The sequence below is a fragment of the Lissotriton vulgaris genome, chromosome 7, assembly GCF_964263255.1.
Source record: "Lissotriton vulgaris chromosome 7, aLisVul1.2, whole genome shotgun sequence".
NCBI lineage: Eukaryota > Metazoa > Chordata > Amphibia > Caudata > Salamandridae > Lissotriton > Lissotriton vulgaris.
Window position 1 is genome coordinate 663,100,529 of NC_141695.1, and position 19,808 is coordinate 663,120,336.

Consider the following 19,808-nt stretch of genomic DNA (forward strand, 5'->3'; position numbering starts at 1 on the left):
CGGCCGCCATTAAGTAGGGGTCTGGGAGGGCTAGACAGCTGGGAGGCCGGGGCAGGGAGGGGAGCAGGATTGGTTGCGCTGGTTGTGTTGGTGGGAAGGGGCCACGGGGCAGCAGCAGTGGGGGAAAACTGATTAGAAAAGAAAAATAAGAGGGGAAAAATGGCTGGCTGATAAGGGTTATGAGCCTGAAACCGGTCCCAGGATGCTTGTTTCCAGTCCAGGGAAGACATGGCTTGACAGTTCGGGCTGGACTGTTCCCATGAGGCACAGGGTCAGACTGATTTGCATATGGCCATGTCTGAACTGGGGTGGTGGAGTGAGCTAAAGAATGATGATGGATTAAACCCAGATCAGTTGACTGGGGGTGAGTGTTTGATTTGCTCAAATGCTCCGTCCATCATCCCCTTTGGTATCGCTATGTTCGCCCTCAGTTGGCGGGGTATGCCCAGACTTGCGTCCCTTGATTACTTTGCCACTGGATTCAAGATAGCCTGGCTGATTAGGGTTATGAACCCAAAACCGGTCCCAGGATGCTTGTTTCCGGTCCAGGGAAGACATGGCTTGGCAGTTCGGGCAGGACTGTTCCCATGAGGCACAGGGTCAGACTGAATTGCATATGGCCATGTCTGAACAGGGGTTGTGAAGTGAGATAAAGAATGATGATGGATTAAACCCAGATCAGTTGACTGGGAGTGAGTGTTTGATTTGCTCAAATTCTTCGTCTATCATCCCCTTTGGTATCGATTGCCAGCGGCGCGGCCGCCATTAAGTAGGCGTCTGGGAGGTCTGGACAGCTGGGAGGCCGGGGCAGGGAGGGGAGCAGGATCGGTTGCGCTGGTTGTATTGGTGGGAAGGGGCCACGGGGGAAGCAGTGGTGGGGAAAAACCGATTAGAAAAGAAAAATAAGTGGGGAAAAATGGAGAAAAGGCGTGAAGTAAGGCAGAGAGCAGGGAAAGCACAAAAAGCAGAAAAGTACTGAAACTATTTGAAAAAGGGTGAAAAACCAGTGAAAAACGGACCGGACAGCTGAGCGAGACAAAGGAGAACAGAGGTCCACTGGACCACCCGGGAGGCTAAGGGAAATAAGGAAATAAGTGGAAAAATGAGAGAAGGCAGAAAAAGTGCAGAACAGAAAAAGACAGAGGGAGAAGCAAAAACGAGTAAAAGAAACAGAAGGGAGAGCGGAGCGAGGCAAAGGAGAACAGGGGTCCACTGGATCATCAGGAATGAGGCGCAGGTGATCCTGCGGGTAGAAAAAGGCCTCGAACACCAGCACACACGAGAGTGCAAGTGCAGGGGCAGGCCTCACTTAATAGTGGTGCTGCGAGGGAGGGGGAGCAATTTCACTGACAATGAATCAGTGGTCAAGTTGTTCAAGATGTCCAATGTACAGCGCTGATAGGTCCATATGGTATGGTAATCCCTCAAGAATTTACCAAGTGATGTCAAACTGCTGCAGAAGTTCTGAAAATTGCGTTTTCATTGCCTGGGGAGCCCTTCAGCTGTCAAACATAATTTTTGCAGGAGTGCTATAATCTGTGCACCATTCCAGCCTACGTAAATAGCTTTGGGAAGACTCTAAACTGCTTGATTAGCTACGTGATTTGTCATTTTAGGTAATAGTTGGAGCAGTTCTAGTACACAACAGAATGGGTGTTCAAAGTAGCTCATTACCTAGAACATTTCACATGAAATCAACTAAAAATTGCACTGTCTATAAAAGTGTATTTTTCAAACACCTGGTCTGGAGAATTCTCTGGTTAGAAATCTAAATTGTGTGTATATTTCCAGGGAGCAACAATTAATGTTATATTCCTCAACACAGTAAGTCTGTTGTTTGTAAAGTTTATTCTTCATATAATTTCCTCCCTGTTGGACCGGGCTCATTTTGCACACTCTCCTCGACGATTTTTCCTTCTATTGCTGAACATGTTTTTGTTGACATTAGGACACTGCACTTTTTCCCTGTTAACCAATGGTACAGTGCTTGTGCTCTCTTCTCCAAGCATGGTAATATTTTTCTCCATCTAATTGGCACATTTAATTTACTTGTAAGTCCCTAGTAAATGGTACTACATGTACCCAGGGCCTGTAAATGTAATGCTTTATAGGCCTAAAGCACCCTTGTGCCACCCACAACATTAGCTTTTTAAAACATGTCTCACATATGGCACTGCAGTCAGTAGTGCAGTTTAAACGACCATTTCAACTTGGCAAAATAAACCTTTTCCCAAGCCTAAACCTTCTTTTTTAATGCTTATAAAGCCCATCTAAGGTAGGCCCCATGGGCTCATATGACATGGTGCATTGTATTTAAAAAGACAGGTATGTGTGTGTATGTTTTACATGCCCTAGCAGTGAAAAACTACTAATGTCATTTTTCACTATTGTAAGGCCTATCTCTCCCTAATACTAGTACTGGGTTACCTTTTTACATTTCATATTAGCTATCATCAAGTTCAAGTTTATTTCACGTTTATACGGACCGTTGGTCCACAAACAATACATGTCGATAAGAGGTTCATCCAAAAAGTTACATAAAACATTTCATTAACACACATAAACCCCCTAAAACATATTTGATCTAAAAGCCCACAATTATCTGTTTTAAAAATAGCTATTTGTTAAAACTTGTTAAAAAGATATCAAACTGCCTTCACTTTTTGAACATATTTCCCCATAGCCACAGCAATATCTAAGTGTGCCATTTCTGTCATTAGTGTCACAGCCTGGGTCCTAGTTTTAATCTCATATTTCATAAAAATTGGTTTTAAAAATTTAATAAATAAGTCCAAAAACTTCAGACAATCAAATAAGATATGCAGCATATCACATTTGGACCCTAAAGAGCAAGTGCAGCTTCCCTCCGCATTGATCATAGCCCTCTTTACCGAGTTGTTCATATAACAAGGGTTTACCCCAATTCTTACCCTCAGAACCTCATTTCGTAATTGGCGGTCCGGTAACTTATCAATGTAGGGGAAGCATTGATCATTATTCCAAGCATCAATCATAAAACAGATCGAAGTTTTACTTGCAAGATAGATTTTGTCCTGTGCATGCGATATTTCTTTCCCCGTCGACCTAAGTAACTTTTTATCAATATTAGCCGGGGAAACAGTAGGGCATACATTAACGCTCAACTTCTTGCATAACTTTGTTATTTTGCCCCTGGTCTCTCTTGCCCATTTTAGTTCACTGTCCTGTAATTCATTTTTGCACCATTGAGATATTTTGGTAATTGCGCCTATTTCTAGGCGCTGCCAAAAGCGCAAAAGGGCCATACCAACTTGCACACCCCATGAAGTCAGGCCTAGTTCCAGTCTTACTGCCTGAACCATTGCTGACCGGGGGAGGGTTAATAACTTTTTTAGGTGTTTACCTTCTTCCACATCCCAGTTTCCCTTACCACTTAGGAACAGCAATTCTACGCCATACAAAAATTGCGGGGGTACAATAGCAGCATAGGCTTTTAGCACTGGTTTGTCTGTCATAGCACCATAGGCTTTATTAAACAATATCAGACCGCTAATCGATGCAGAGGTTCTTAATTTAGATGCCTCTAAGTGGGTATTCCATTTCAAATTCTGCTCGAACCATAACTCCAAGTATCTATACTCTGTTACTGTTTCCACTTTTTCCGACCCAATCCACCATGAGAACTCAGTTTTCCTCTGGCCAAAGCTCAATGTTTTGGTCTTATCCATATTTATCACAAGTTTTTTCCTTAAGCAGTAGTCATTAAATACATTTAGTTTTCTTTGCAAGCCAACCTCGGTCTGGTCCATAATTACCAGATCGTCGGCATAGAGTAAGCATGCTCTCTGCTTGCCATTTAGTTTCGGGCTTGCCCCAGTTGTATTCCCCAATATTGATGGTAGGTCTGCTAGGAACAGGGAGAACAACAGGGGAGCTAATACACATGCCTGACCATTTCCAATTTCTTTTTTCCCTGATAAACTACCATCTATGTCTAAGATGATCTGTGCCCAGTTTTTAGTATGGAGCATTTGTAGCAGCCGCAGTATATCATTAGGAATTCCATGACTAATTAGGGCCTCCCACAGCAGCTCCCGGTCCACTAGATCAAAGGCTGCACGGAAGTCAACAAAACAACAGAATAACCTACCCCGAGATTCCATTGACTACCGTGCTATGGCCCAAAGAGCAAAACAATGGTCGATTGTAGAATGGCCGGCTTTAAACCCACCCTGTTCCGGGGGTATGATTTGGTTTTCCTCTACCCAATCTTTTAATAAGTATTAGCTATCATAGATATATGCTGTTTATAGTCAAATGCATTGTTATTTAAATTTCTCTTTAATAGGAACACCTTCTGCCATTGTCCTGGGTCACATGGCTGTGAATGGCTCTGCTGTTGGGGGTTGTACATTGCTTCCATACTGAAACATAAAGGGGCTATGGTGTGGACAGGCTGGGCCTTTCAGGTAGGATTACTGGAAGGTACTGTACCCAGCTCCATGTACACTTTAAAGGCTTTGTCTCCTACACACACAAAGGAATCTGACACTATGCCTGCCCTGTCTTTTGTTACTCCAGCCAGTTTAGAGGCTTGACAGGGGAAGGAGAAGAACTTACCTGAATCAGATATGGGGGTAGGGTAGAGACTCGTCCCATACACAGGCTGGCACCAGGTAAAAGTATTGGTCCTCCAGAGCCTCTCATAAGAACACTACTGGACCTGTGGAAGTTACAGAAGATGGACTGCCCTGCAGCTTGAAGGACTCCCTTTCTGTCTAAGAAAGAAAGTTGGATCTGCTTGTCTTCATTCCAGGCTAACCAGTGTGAATCTGATGGTCAGCTGGTTAACCTCCTGCTTGAGCTGCAGGTACAGAACAAGCTTTAGAGGCCTCCTGCAGCTACCAAGCTGACCTGCTGCAACTGGCCCCGCAGCTAGACCTGCCTGAGTTCTGCTGGCCTCTGCTGCTGTGAGTTGCTGATCCACAAGATGTGCCTCCCAAGGTCTTTGCCCTTTGACTGGCATCAGAGTGCCCTCCTCTGAAAGAAATGGAGAAATCCTGAAGTTTTGAACTCTTCGTTAAAGGGTCCAATTGCACTGAGCATCTGGCACACAAAATGACCGCCATCATGAGATCAGCACTTCATGCTACTGCAATGACAGCCTGCGGTGACTGCAAATGTGAAGCTCCAGCAATGACCATCTGTGATGCCCGACTGGATCTTCTTACTACATCTATGTCCGTCTGCAATGCCAGGCCTGCTCCTCATGCTACAGCCACAACCATCCACAACGTTCTCCCTGTTCCTTGCAACCTCCTCCACCATTAGCAAAACTCTTCACGCCAGACTTTGAGAAATGTACTTTTTCACTGGGTATAACCTCATCCCTGTATCTGGCCCAATATCTTTGAAACAGGAGTCAAGTGACAACCATTCTTGCTAGCTGATGAATATAAAAGACTTGAAAGGATAATAGACAGGTGTTTCACGGATTTAGTGATCAAATCCAATGAGTCATGTAAGTTGAGTTTCCAATACCGACAAAAAAGTGACAGACTTTTGATCACCAGGCGCACAAATTTTCCAAGTAAACTGTTTCGAGTTATTACCAGGAAGATTTGGAGGAAGGACCATCACAAACGGATGGAACAAATGCTGCACAATTTAACGGCTGCACACCTGTCCACCAACCAACATGTAAACCAGCATAATAGGACCTATTAAAAAGATGTAGCAGGGATCTGCAAACCCACATGACCAGGTGTCTGACATTTCAACAGAACCATTTGCTAAAGGGTTCATGAGTCATCTTTTAAAAAGCAAGAAACGATTCCCTGCTAGTCCTTGTTTCCTAGAACGTCCTCAACTGTGTGCAGTGGAGTAAACTCTAACTTCCAAAAACAGGTCTAAAGGCATAAGAGCTGTTGTAGATATGTCCATATTAAAGGTCCATTCTTCTTGGGGCCTATTGGCTTCTCTGGGTGGAGGAATTACCTCTCTATTGAAGCATATTATGAGATCAGCTGAAACAAACATTCTATTTCCAGCTCATTAAAAATGCAACCTGAATGTTGCAGGAACCATAATGAATATACTTTGTTAATCAGGTCTTGCCATACAAGATTGTTTTCTCTGAGAACAATTTTTAAAGAGATTTAATTAAAGACAAAGTAGTGCTACTTCTCTCACTGCGGCTTCCGACCTGAAGAACATACTGTTTAAGAGAGCATTTTAGTTCTATTCCAACTGAATCATTGTTAACTGCTGTGGCTTGGTGTTTGTTGCTGGTTTTGCTTTGCACATTCTCTGTTAAGGTAGGCAAATTAATTCCTCACTGATGTGATGTAGAGTGATCTGCAGATGATGAGTGTGAATTCTGACAAAGCTGATTCAGCCTCTCATCCTTCTAAGGTTGATAAATTAGGTCCAAATAATGTGGTTTATAGTAACACATGCTACTTACAGTGCTTGTAAATGACAGAAGTGAGATGTGAAGTGCTTTATTTATTATTATCGTTATTATTAGTATTATTATTATTGCTATGTTTATTATTACTACTACTACATAGGACCGTTGAGAGCTCCCCTGAAGACAGTGGAGTTGTTCAGGGCCCATAATGGCTGGTTGGCTACTCCAACATTCCAGTGATTGTATTTCTGTTTCTCTGTTTTTAATTCAGAACATTCTACCTCCGATGGAGGGAATGTTCTATTGCCATTGTTTTCCCAACAGGAAAATATATGTTCCTATGGAGAAACCTCCTTTGCCGACACCCCTAAAAAATACAGTTGCATAATAATCTTCCACACACTGAAAAAGTATATTTTTCCTGTTCTTGCAACAAACACCAGTTTGAAATAACAGTTCCTGTAAATAATAACTGTAATAACTGTCTGTTGATAAAAACAGTCCGCTGGATTCTAAGGCGCGTACCAAACAGACTTACTATAGAAATGTTAATGCATTTTTCCAAAATATAACAGTTTTCTTTTTTTTGCTTTAGAGTTCTTAATTGAAAACATCGTGGGGCATATTATCAAGGACCCGTGTTAAAATTATTGCTGTTTTATTGGCAGGAAACTGCCGATAAAACGGTGATAATGGGCTTGATAATACGTCCTTGTTAATTCCCATAGAAGACCATGTTAACACCACAACATGGGCTTCTATGGGAGTTAACAAGAGCGTATTATCAAGCCCATTATCGCCGTTTTATCGGCAGTTTCCTGTCGATAAAACGGCAATAATTTTAACACCGGTCCTTGATAATATGCCCCCGTGTTCTTTATGGAACTTATACGTCACCAACATATTTTAAAAGGTGCGCCTGTGACAGCCAAAACCATCACTCCGTTCAAATGGCGCTGATCCAAGCAGATCATAAATTTGGCTCTAAGAGTGTAGACGAGCATGTACATGTGGCCTCCAAGACACATCGGATGATTCAAAGCGACGAACAAATTGCTCAGTATTTTACATAGTTGTGTAACATATATTTCAGTTTCCCCGCATCCTTTGTAAGTCACCTAATTTCACAACATAAGTTCACAGGCCACTTTTTTCTGGAGCAACAAGATTTAAAGTAGGTTCACTCAACTTGTGCAAAGTTCATGCTCTGAAATCAACTGAGGAGGCGCCGCCCTAACAAAGGACAGAATATGCTAACCGAATATCCAAAGGGAAGAACTTTAGCAGGAAGTGAGTAATATTGAGTTATATTGCCAGCTGCTCAGCACGTCACACATTAATTGATATGCGGCGTAACTGACTTATTATTGTAATTATTTAAGACTGCTTTTCTACCAGTTACAACAAGATCTGTTACACCGATGACGTCACTAAATGAAACGTGACTAAAGAGCATAACTGTCCGGCGCATGTTTATAGAGTGACAAATTATGGAATGACAGAGCACCCTGAGAAAGTACCAGTAGTACGGACGAATGCAAACAATCCTCTACCCCGCTGCCGGGTTAAGTTAATGTGATCATCGCCTGACTGAGGCATTTCAGTAACCGGGGCCCTGATGAGCTAGTAATTGGCGTCAATGTGCGTTAGACAGAAGTAACGATATAAAGAGTGAGTATTTCTTTCGGGAATATTGAAAACAAAATGAATAAAAGGGGTGTTATAAATGTTGTCACTGTATTGCACCTTCACTCCTCATATAGTGTTACCTGTGATGGAAAGAATGGGGTAAATCCGGATTTTATTGGTGAGGAAGAGTGAGAAAGTGGTTGAAAAACAGACGATCTACAACATGAAATTCTCAAAGTATGTGTTAGCTTTCACATACAAAAACTCATACACATAAGTCTAGCAATCCAGAAAAACGAATTATGTTATACTAAGAACAAGCATTTGCAATGTCAGCTCTAAAATGGCAATGCGTTTTTGATTGCCAGCCACATCCAACGCATGCATCATGACACATAACTTCTATCTTTCTTTCTTTTTCCTTCTCTCTTTCCTTCTTTTTTCCATCTTTCCTTCTTTCGTCCTATCATTCTTTCTGTCTTTCCATCTTTCTTGCCTTTTTCCTTCTTACGTTCCTTCTTTCCTGCTTTCTTTCTTTCTTTGCTTGCTTTCATTCCCTTGCATTTCTCCTTCTTTATTTCTTTCTTTCCTTCCTTCTTTCCATCCTTTTTTTAACCTCGTTCCATCTTTCCCTCTTTCTTTTGATCTTTCCTTCTTTACTTCCATCTTTCCTTCTTTTTTCCTTCCTTTTTTCTTTCCTTCCTACTTTCGTTACGTCCTTCTATCCTTTATTCCATCTATTCTTGCTTTTTCTTTCTTTTTCTTTTTCTTTTTCTCTTTCTATGTTTCTTTGTTTGTTTGTTTGCGTCTCTCTTTCTTTTTTTCTCAAAGGCAAGAGGCTTGCAGCCAATGGCAGAAAGATTGACATTTTTAGGTGTGTTTTAGCCAAGACCTTTTCATTTTGGGGTAATTATATGTATGGCCTAGTTACATATATTGGTTTTCAGGCTCACTCCATCCACTTGTCTGTGGTTGTATCATTCACACTTTTTTCCAATCCAGTCAAGTATGCTTCAAGGCGCAATGAGTCAGTCTACTATCCGCCATTGCATGACTTTACTATGAGTTACAGCATGCTGCCCGTTCACAATGAGAACTTCTACATCCAAAGTACTTCCCTTTAGTCCAAGTGAGTACTTTGGAAATGTGTGGATCTTGGGACTAAAAACATTTATGCCTTTTGTAAAAAAAAAATCTTTTAGCTTGCCAAATACCTGGTAGCTTCCTGAACAATGATTTTTTCCAAAAACTGTGCTAAAATAAAATAAGAGTTGCTAATAGGCTGGCATATACGATCAGACCCATTGGCTTTGCCAGTGCTTATTTGTTTGTCAGGAGGCGGGTATGGGGGGGTTCCTTACGGTTCAACGGAAGATGGCTGCCGGCCATGCCATACACAAGTAGTCAATGTGTGGAAGGAGGCCACCCAATGTTTGGGCTGAAAGGAGAAAAACAACGATCAGTCGCCCCTTTAGAACTGCACACTGCTATCAGGGGGCTGACAGGTTTCCAGAGGTGGGAGCTCATAGGTATAGAACATCTGGGGGATATTTGGAGGAATCAGGCCTACATACCATTTCCTGACCTCCAAAGGGAATTCAATCTGGCGGAGACTGAGTGATTCCATTATTTACATCTAGGGCACGCTCTGCAGTGCCATCTGATGGAGGGGGAACAATTTCCCGAGTCGTCAACGCTGCAGGACTAGATACTGACCGAGGTTCTATTGCACAAAGGAGTCTTCTTGATTCATAGGCAAAGAATTCCCTAAATCTACTGGGCTCCCTGAGATCAGCATGGGAAGAAGACTTGGGGTTTCTAGAAGATAATAACTGGGTGGAGGCCCTTCAGGGTCCTCATAAGGTGGCTATCAGGGTGCGATTCCAGCTAGTCCAATTTAAAATACTTTACCGGGTTTATTATGCACAAGCATTCCTGCATAGAATAATAATAGCAGCGTACCAGCTGTGCAGGAAGGGCTGTTGGAGCGAGGTGGTCCTTTATTCATACCCTTTGGGACTGCCCCTTGATACAGGGATACTGGGCAAGGGTGACGGTGAGATTGACCAGGGTGGTAGCGATGGAAGTCCTGCTAGATACAAAATGGCGACTTCTGGGAATAAAAGGGGAGTAAAAGGGGAGTTCACCTTGCCACTGGATTTTGGTTTGCCTGGCTCATGAGGGGTGTTACTCTGAAACTGGTCCCAGGATGCTTGTTTTTGGTTCAGGGAAGACCTGGCTTGGCGGTTCAGACTGGACGGTTCTCATGAGTCACAGGGTCAAGACTGATTTGCATATAGCTGGGTCTGAACTGAGGTGGCAAAGTGAGCTAAAGAACGATGATGGACTCAACCCAGATCTGTGACTGGGGGTGAGTGTCTGAAAAGTTTCAGCGCTCAGTCCATCATCTCCATGGATTTGCTTAGCTCATAGGTATAGAACATCTGGGGGATATTTGGAGGAATCGGGCCTACATACCATTTGCTGACCTCCAAAGGGAATTCAACCTGGCGGAGACTGAGCAATTCCATCTGATGGAGGTGAAACAATTGCCTGAGTTCTCACCGCTGCAGGAACGGATACTGACCAAGGTTCAATCGCACAAAGGAGTGTTTTTGATCTATATGAAAATAATTCCCCCAATCTACTAGTTTTCCTGAGATCAGCATGGGAGGAAGACTTTGAGGTTCTAGAAGATAATGACTTGGTGGAGACCCTTCAGAGTCCTCATAAGGTGGCTATCAGGGTGCGAATCCGGCTAGTACAGTTTAAAATACACCACAGGGTTTATTATGCACAAGCCTTTCTGCATAGAATAACAAGGGCGGAGTCCCAACTGTGCAGGAGGGGTTGTTGGAGTGAGGTGGTCCTTAATTCATAGCCTTTGGGACTGCCCCTTGATACAGGGATACTGGGATGCTGGGATACTGGGCAAGGGTGATGTCGACAATGACCAGGGTAGTAGCGATGGAAGTCCCGCTAGATGCAAAATGGCTACTTCTGGGAATAAAAGGGGAGCAGGATTGGTCTGGGAAGACTAAAAAATGGCTAAAAGTGGCAGCTGGAGTTGCTAAGCACAATATTGCGAGGGTGTAGGAGGCTACTTTGGAGCTGACAGGGAAATGGACCTGGACTGGTGCCGGAGGGCAGAACGTGAGGTCTATAAAGCGAGAGGGTGCCATATAAAATGGGGAAAAGTGTGGGTTCATGGAGAACGTATAGAGGATAAGGGGATTAGAGAACTGCGGGAGGGACACCAAGATGGGGGTAGGAGAGATACAACGAGAGTACTGTTGTGCTTGGCCGTAAAAGCGCCGTACCTGCGATCATACACAGTGCAGAGGAGTAGTGTGCTCTGTTGGGGCCCACTGTATAAGCATTGTTACTCAAACTTGTTTTGTCAAATGATGGTCGAAGCCTGAGTTTTGGTTTGATAAAAAGATTTATATAAAAAAAGAACATTGAATTTAGAAGGTGCCTTTACTACCTTCTGTAGTATGAACACTGAAAGTGGGGCAGCAGGGGTTCTTCCTGGAGACGGCTCCGCATGGAAAGCAAGAGAAAACGAAGGAAGCAAGGGCGAACTGATCCTGGAAACAAACTACTCGCCTCCTGCTGTTTTTCCCTGTTTACAAAAAAAGCATTTGGTGAAGGGAGGCCAGCTGGCAGTGCGTAAATAACAGAAGTACCGGATCGCAGGTCTTTGTGGCCGCTCTCATACAAACTGTGAGGGCATTTTCAGAAGACTCCTTTTACCAAAGTTTGGAAACTTTCCGCTGAGATCACACACTGAAGTTGATGCTTTCAGGTTGTAGGAGCATAAATAATAATGATTCTGTGTAATTTTGTGAAGTGAGAGTGCTTAATTTTTAAACTGCTAAATATGAGAGAAAAAGCAAAAGTGAAAATATTGTAGAAGGAAAACATAACTCCAACTGCCACAACTCCAATAAGCAGAACCAGATTATGCAACCAGTGTCACCCCCACACAAGTCACCTTTGTCACTCCTTTGATCTGCTTAGCTCTGTCACGCAGGCAGCATATGCTGCTCCTTTGTATGACTGCTTTACCTGTATCCGAACATGACTGAGCTATGGTTCATATCTTTTTTTTGTTTAATTGTTTCATTTTTTGTTTTTAGATGATGCTCATCTTTTCCGACTTCACTTCATCCACAAAAATCTTCCTCTCAAGGTCCCAAATATTGATGCTCGTACCGGCGGCCACACACAGCTAGTTGTGATTGCTTTGCGCCTGACAGTGTTGCCACCTGTAGGGGGTACAAGTGTTCATCTCTTAATCAGATCCTTCCCTCGACAGGCACAGCGAGAGCTGCCAGGGGAGACACTGATGGGGATCAGGAAGCCAGTGTGTCCTATGACAGTAATCTTCCGTTTGAAGTTAGCCAAGTTCCACACCTTAAGCATCTTGTGCTGGCCTCAAGAGACAATGATGGTGTTACTACCCTTCGGTGTGTAAGAGACAGACAAACCTCTTGAAGTTGCTCTCTGGTGTGCTTGCAGACTATCAGTGGGTTTCACATCTTGATGATCGAGTCATAAGAGCCAGAAACAGCTGGAAGGTTATCAGCAACACGCAGAACACCCTTGCTGTGTCCCCTGAAGGGATGGCACCTGCAGTAGCATCGCCCAATGTCCTGGTGCCATTCTAGGACATATTGAGTGCAACCTGGCCCTCTGAGGGGGACCATATACAGGAACGAAGTCAGAGTGTCTTCGTCCGTTTGCACATGATGGATCTTATATCTGGACTAAGGGAGGGAGAGCCTTCTCTGTTCTGGCCCCCCAGTTATGGAACAAGCTGCCTCAGGGGCTACGCAGGGAGGTGAATCTCCTACGGTTCAGGAAATCACTGAAAACACTGCTGTTCGGAAGAGCCCTGATCGCAATGTAGTCTTGTAGCTGTGTTTCTCTGAGGAGTTGAGCCAAGTTATTGTAATAACATCGATTTCCAAACGCTTAGAGACCTGCAGGTGATTGGGCGCGCTATAAATCTAAAAATAACATAACATAACATAACTCTGGAGCTGAAAATCGAGGTGGGGAACTGCACATTGCTAGTAATGTGCCTTACTCGTCCATTGTGGCTTTAAGGATGCTCGAAAGAGTCATCTGCTGGACCTGGCGGTGGCGGTTAAGAGGGTGGCCACTGTGACGGATACCGTGAAATGGAGCGTTGGAAGTTCAGAGGCAGCTCATCCTTTCAGATGGACGGCCAGGAAATAGATAGAGGTGTGTGCTTTCATTTTCTTTAACATCAAGTAGGTCCTGAAGACACTTATAACTACCTCATCAAACATGATGCAAACGCCTGTGTTCATGAAACCCATGATAGCTCAGCAAGCTCCCTCTAGGGAAGGAAAGCACTCGTTTTCCAGTTATTACCCATTGACGCAATGAAAGTTACTCACAGCTTGAGTAAGGAAAATGGAAAGACCATCAACAAGTCACAAGAATTAGAAAGATTGTCTAACAGTTGAAGTCAGTGGGAAAAAATACACATTTATTTCAAACAATCGAAAGAAAGGGAGCAATGCTTGACAGAAAGACGGGGGAGCAGGCAGCTGTGGATGCATTTGAGAAAAGAGCAGAGTCATTTAATTCCATTGAGTGCTAAAACTCAAATGCTATAGAAAGATGCTCACGGAAAATGAGTTCCCTGTCATCAACAGTGGAAGAATACATCTCATTCAATGAATTATGGTGACACGCAAACCCTCCTTGGGCAGGACAAGCACAAGAATAGGAAGAAAAGCCATCAAATCTGAATGTCGAGAACTGAGATAGAGAAGAAAGCCTGTGAGTCTTGGCATAGGGGCAGACCCATATAAATGTTAAAGAATTGTTAACAAGTAGCTGCCTGTAGCACTTCCGTATAGAGTTCCCTGAAGTCAACAGTGAATAGATGCAACCTATTCAGTCAGAACACTGTGATACCGAAGTGCTCCTGGGTGGGCCAAACATAAGAATTGTGAGTAAAGCTGTTGACTAAAGAACAAACACCTGAGATAGGCAAAAAAGACAAGAAAGGAGCGGACTCAAAGCCTACTAGTATATGTATATGTACCATAGAAGAAGTAATACATCTTCAACATACACATAAATCTGTCGGTAGCCACAAGCTAAATATTAGCAGGCAGACCTCCAAAATCTCAAATGTGTAACTTCTCTAAAGACACATGGCTGGGTAAAAATCTGTAGATATTCCCCATATCCACTGGAATATCATTGTACCGTATACATATAAAGAAACATCTTGCAACAGTGGAAGCATGACTAATCCAAAAGTGGAAACTTTTCATTCAAATAGCAACCATACACTGCAAACATTGATTTAGACATAGCATCAATTAAATTTTTTTAAAGAACTGTAAACATTTCATTTTGTGGTACGGTAATGTCCCATACAGGGTGTACAGTCATGTCCCTTGTCCTGAGTACCCAACTGCAAGTATGTGGTATCCTTGTTTTTGGATTTTGCCCTAGCCTCACCCTTAACTACCACGTGTGCAAAGGCCTAGGCCTCACTCGTACCAGATCCTTAACTCTTCACTTGCCAGCTGCTCATTTGTGATCTGGTTACAATAAAGAGCATCTTCATTGACTCTGATCTCCCTGCATATATGATGGCGCCCGCCTAGTGGAAACCTGACATTCCACATCATTTATGACTGTACACTCAGCATCCACGCACTTCTGACTCAATAGTGCTGAAGCCTGCTAAACACCTCCCAATCACATGGATGGTTCGCTCTAGACTACAGATACCACAGACAGAGGCATGGAACGCGAAGCTGCCTGGTACCCCCTATTGCCGAGTTGACCTAACGCTTAATCTTGACACTGGACTTAATTAATATGTGACCCCATCTGAGCTTTGAGCCCATTTACTCTTACTTCCTGGGCCCCCACAAGGTATTTCTCTACCACTGCTAATCTCCTAGAACAGTTCTGCTTCTTAGCCCCCTGTTACTACCACCCCCCCCCCCCACCCCCCACACACACTTGTAATGCTACGATTCCTCATGGAAAGCGCTCTGATACCTCCGGGTCTAGCTAGCGCTATATAAAACTCTTCAAATAAAGTAAATACATAAATAAATAAATTGATAAGTTTCTTGGCCTGGATGTATCATGGAACTGGAAAGGTTACAAAGCACGTTCTCCAAACAGAGGACTGCTGCCCTGTCAGGGGTTCACATGTGCAGTATAGTAGTAGCAGCATATCATGTTTTTGTAGTGCTCTTAGTATGACCAGACCTTGTCATATACATCACAAGAAAGGTGGCCTACTGGCCCACTAGTGTAAAGCTCCACTACTCAAGGAGTACCTGGATATCTGGATCCTTGTGCTGATATCCTAAGGCTTGCGAATTCATTTGTATTTATCTGTGTGTTTTTTTTTTTGCATGGTAAACTGTTTATACTTCTATGCCTGATCCAGGATGAGGGAGGTCTGTGTGTTCAGTTTTGGTAGCCCCTGGCACTCTCATGTACTCATGGTGGTGGTGAGATTACTCTCCCAGACAGTGAAAGTGTATGCTGACATTCCTTGGACTGCTGGGAGAGGACCTTCAGAAAGGGGTCAGCACTTTGTTTCACTTCATGATCGCTATCAGATATTGCTTTGTTGGCTAGGTGCAGAATGCTCATACCTCTTTGACCATCTCAAAGGGTGCCCTTGCCTGGGAGCAACTCTATTGCAAGGAGCATCACTCCAGACCAGTGAGTCACAAACTTTTTAGAACCATGACCCAATTTCTAGAATAACACATTTTTGTGAGTAGTGCACTATACAAATTCCTGAACTTGAACTTGAACTTGTGACCCACCTACCTTTAATGGACATGACAAGGGGCGATTTTGAATGTAAGTAAACCATAATGTGGAAGAGCATTGTTATTTACAGACAGCACATTATCCATTGAAATAGCCACTAAATTTGCACAGACATACAGTTTTACTGATAAAAACGTTATAGCACACAAATGAGAATGTGTAGAAATATGGTTCCTTTGTATATACATCATTTGTTCTTCTCCGAGTTTCTTGATGTTTTGATCCTACTAAAATCGTGCTTCATTTTTGCTTTCCTAACTGTAGGATGCATACAGTTCATTTAGTTATTTACATTTTTTGTTTGCTGCAAAATACAGTATCCTAGATTGTCACACAATTCACTTTAAAAACTCCTCTCACTTTACAGTCAGAGAAAGAAATGTAAACACCTATTCCAATGTAAAAAAGAACAAAACAGCCAGACATTTGACCTCTATCTTTGAATCATGGCAATGTGACATGGTAAAAACACAAGTCAAAGGCATCTTTACTTATTTTTCTGACTTTTGTGACCCGCCCAAAATAAGCTCTCGACCCACCAGTGGGTTTCAGCCCACAGTTTGGGTAAGACTCCTCTATACAAGTGCCGAGTCTCCGAAACACCCTGAGAAGGACAAAGGAAATAATAACCACCTCAAGTTGGTTCTGAAAGTGCAGACAGAGAATACACACTGCTGATGTACCTGAATCAGCCTAGAAAATGTTGACCCATTTGTTGTTCCAGCTCCATGTTCTCTTCAACCAGTTAGGGGGGCTTCATAGGGCACCCAGAGGACGACTGTGCCTGCTTGACAGCCAGCTTCCCAGAGGTGAGGGAAAAACACCTGGAGTTTGACCTGAAAGCAGAACTGTCCCTTGTTTGTAAACGCCTGGAGGGTCATTTCTTAGGAGTAGCGAAAGAATGAACCAACCGTGCAGGAGGAATGGACTACTGGTGTAGGCAAGAACAGTGACCCCAGGTGGGTCCTTCTGACAGAGACTCATGGAAGCATGTTTGGTATGCTGTAAGCTCAGAAATGGTCATCACTGTCATACTGGAAGTTCTGCCAAGTGAACTACCCTGTCAACTGTACTGTTGCAGCTGAGGCACTGCACCACTATATGCCCGAATGGTCTGCACTGCTGAAGAAAAGAATACTACCAAGATGAAAGACACATCAAGCTAGAATCTTTGCACTTGCAGCTGGGGCACTTGCTCAATGATGTGCCCAAGCGGTCTGTGGAGCTGAAGAAATGACCTGGGAAAGACCATGGAACGTGTCCCAAAAGTGACTGAACTGACTTGCATGATGACTGCCCCTGTAGCACTTGCCAACTGTGTGGCCACACGTACTAGTCCATGAGAAAAGAACTGCTGACTTGCAGCACTTGCCAGAGTGTGCCCGTATCACTGTGCCGCTGCTGAGGAATGGAAGTCATCTGCCACTGTTGCAGTGCCTTGAAGTGACTCAGCTGCCATCCTCGAACCAGCGCCCAGAAGTGCACTGTATTGCCTCATCAACCAAGGAGGGTCAAGCTGCTAACTCATCCTATTCACTTCAATCTGGGAGGAGGCCCTGATGCAACATCTGGGCCCATCAAATGACTAAGTGCCCAGAAGAGGCCCTCCAATTGAGGATAGCTGCTGCAGCCTCTGGACCCTGCTGCAGGCTGCATCTGTGCTGACTAGGGATGTAGTGGCATCACACACTGGCAGCTGGCACCTGATTGCCTGACCGTGAAAAAGCCAAGATTGAGGAGCAGGAGGCCAAAGCGGGACCAACCGGATCCTTGAATAAAGGTGAAACTAGCATTAAGAGACTAAGTTCTGCATCCACAGGTGCATCCCCACCAGGGGTGGGGATGCACCTGTGCTGAAGTCAACACAGGGGTACCTTTAGATAAGGGGAAGGTGGAAGAAGGCAGAGAAAGACATCTTCCCCAAGGGGGCATAACCATCCACCAGCGACTCTGAGTAGCTAATACTCTTGTGTAGTATTACGTTTAACTGTGTATTAACATATTTTGTTTTTACAAAGATAAACTTTGGGTTGTACAATCAGTTTCTGCACTGTTACGTGTCTGTTGAGTCTTGAGTCTGATGTACCCTCATGCTCATTTCCCTCATTTCCCTGACAAGCGTGTGACTGCTCACTATCACTATCACTGAGAGTCAAGTGGTGAAAGGATTGTATTTAGCTGACTTTTCAGAGTCATGCTAGGACGGAAATAAGAGGCGAATTACCCCAGCACACCATGGCTGTGGCCCAGTAGCAGCTGCTTGCTTTGTGGCACCCCCAAATGGGTCTAACATATCTTTTCATGTTTAGGTGGTAATAGCGCTGTATTACATAGCATTTGGGTTTGGGGTTGTTCCCTGCCGATGACGGCATCAACATCATTCTTGCAGAAAGCGGTTATTCTGTGTGATGCTCAGCCTCACAATATGATGAAAGGGCTAGCATAGGATTTGATCTTGAGGCGCACCCTCCAGTTCAAAGTCTCTAGTGTAGACAACAAACAGGGCAAATATGTCAAATATATGCCTTAGGGTTAAACCAATGTGTTGCAAGTATGTACATCAAGCAATACACCGCTTTGGTTTTACGATTTGGTAAACAAAATTGGGCCATGTTACTTTACTACATATGGATTCGCAACAAAACATATAGTTTTTGCGCTGCCCAGTCCCAAACACCGACCTCCTTCCACAAATGAACAGGGAATCGACACAAAGTGGTTTTAGCAATGTACAAGAATGAACTTTTGCTGCAAAACTTAACCATAGTCGTTTGAATCTATTGTACTATATATTTGTACTTTATTATAACTCACAAATCAAACGTTTGCAGAAGTCAACTTGGCAGTTGAGCCTAGAGGTCACCTTTTCTGTGAAATGTGTGCTGTGTTTAAAAACAGTTCTGTATTCACGTATTGCACTGTGTTTTACTGGGTATCCCAAGGTATATCTGGGGGCCTTAAATACGATAGCTCTAAATCAGCGTGCTTAGAAGTACCACATAACATTTCAAGTACGCCAGGGATACTTTCAGCCACACCACTCTCTGCAGCAGATCGTGATTGGCATGTTTCATTGTACAGTCAAATGCATTGCCATTTGTGAATATTATACTGACTTGCAGGGGTGACACTGTTGACGCTGTTTCATGTTGCGGGGACCTCTTGCCGATTATTACTATGGCATTACCCCAGGGGGTAATTCCCTATTTCTAATCTATGAATATTGACAATGTAAAACAACCACATGTCCACCCACCCTACAGATGCAAATGAGAAGCAATCATTAGTACTTACTTGGGTGAGCGAGTCTTTTTAAGGAGAGGGAATGTACCCATGCATGAAGCCGGCCTACACAAAGCGTGTGGCCCCCCGCGGAGGAGACCACGCCCCCTCACACCATAGTGCTCCGTTTGTCCATCAGCTCGGACGGGTCCGTGTAGGCTGGCACCAGTCCCTTCCCCCAGTGGTTGCAGGCCGAGCCCTGCTGCATCACCACCAGTCTGATGGGAGACCTGCTGGCCGGTGGGGTTTCCGGGGCGTACTCCTTGCTGGGGTCTCGCCCTCTGCAGTCGTAGAGCACGCAGGAAATCAGGAAGAGCAGCAGCAGGATGACGTAACTAGCGACCAGAATGATCAGGTTCAAGGTGACAGGGTCGATCTCCAGGTAAAACTCCATTTGATCCCATGCTATTGAAGTGAAGCCCAGCCTGAAGCACGTCGAACACCTGGGGAGGCAGCGAGCCGCGCGCCACTGCTCGGTGAGATGTATTGGCTTTGCGGTAAAAATACTACTAATCCTCCCCACCCCTGAAGCACTGCATTTCTCTGAACTGGTTGATTAAAGCTGCTCAGTTTAATAACTTAAGCTCCTTCTTTTAATACCATGATGCTGGCAGAGGCCCTCCCTGCATCTGAACAGCGTGTCAGT

General features: G+C 43.9%; 1 protein-coding gene across 1 annotated transcript in view; it reads right to left on the reverse strand.

Moving 5' to 3' along the window:
- The window catches only part of SMIM36 (small integral membrane protein 36), a 122,747-nt gene extending 103,191 nt beyond the window's left edge, over nucleotides 1-19,556 (reverse strand). The window contains exon 1 of the mRNA XM_086928763.1: nucleotides 19,175-19,556. Coding sequence (XP_086784889.1) covers nucleotides 19,272-19,556 — 285 coding nt within the window. The 3' untranslated portion in view covers nucleotides 19,175-19,271. The remainder of the gene's footprint in view (nucleotides 1-19,174) is intronic.
- Between the last annotated feature and the right edge of the window lie 252 nt (nucleotides 19,557-19,808).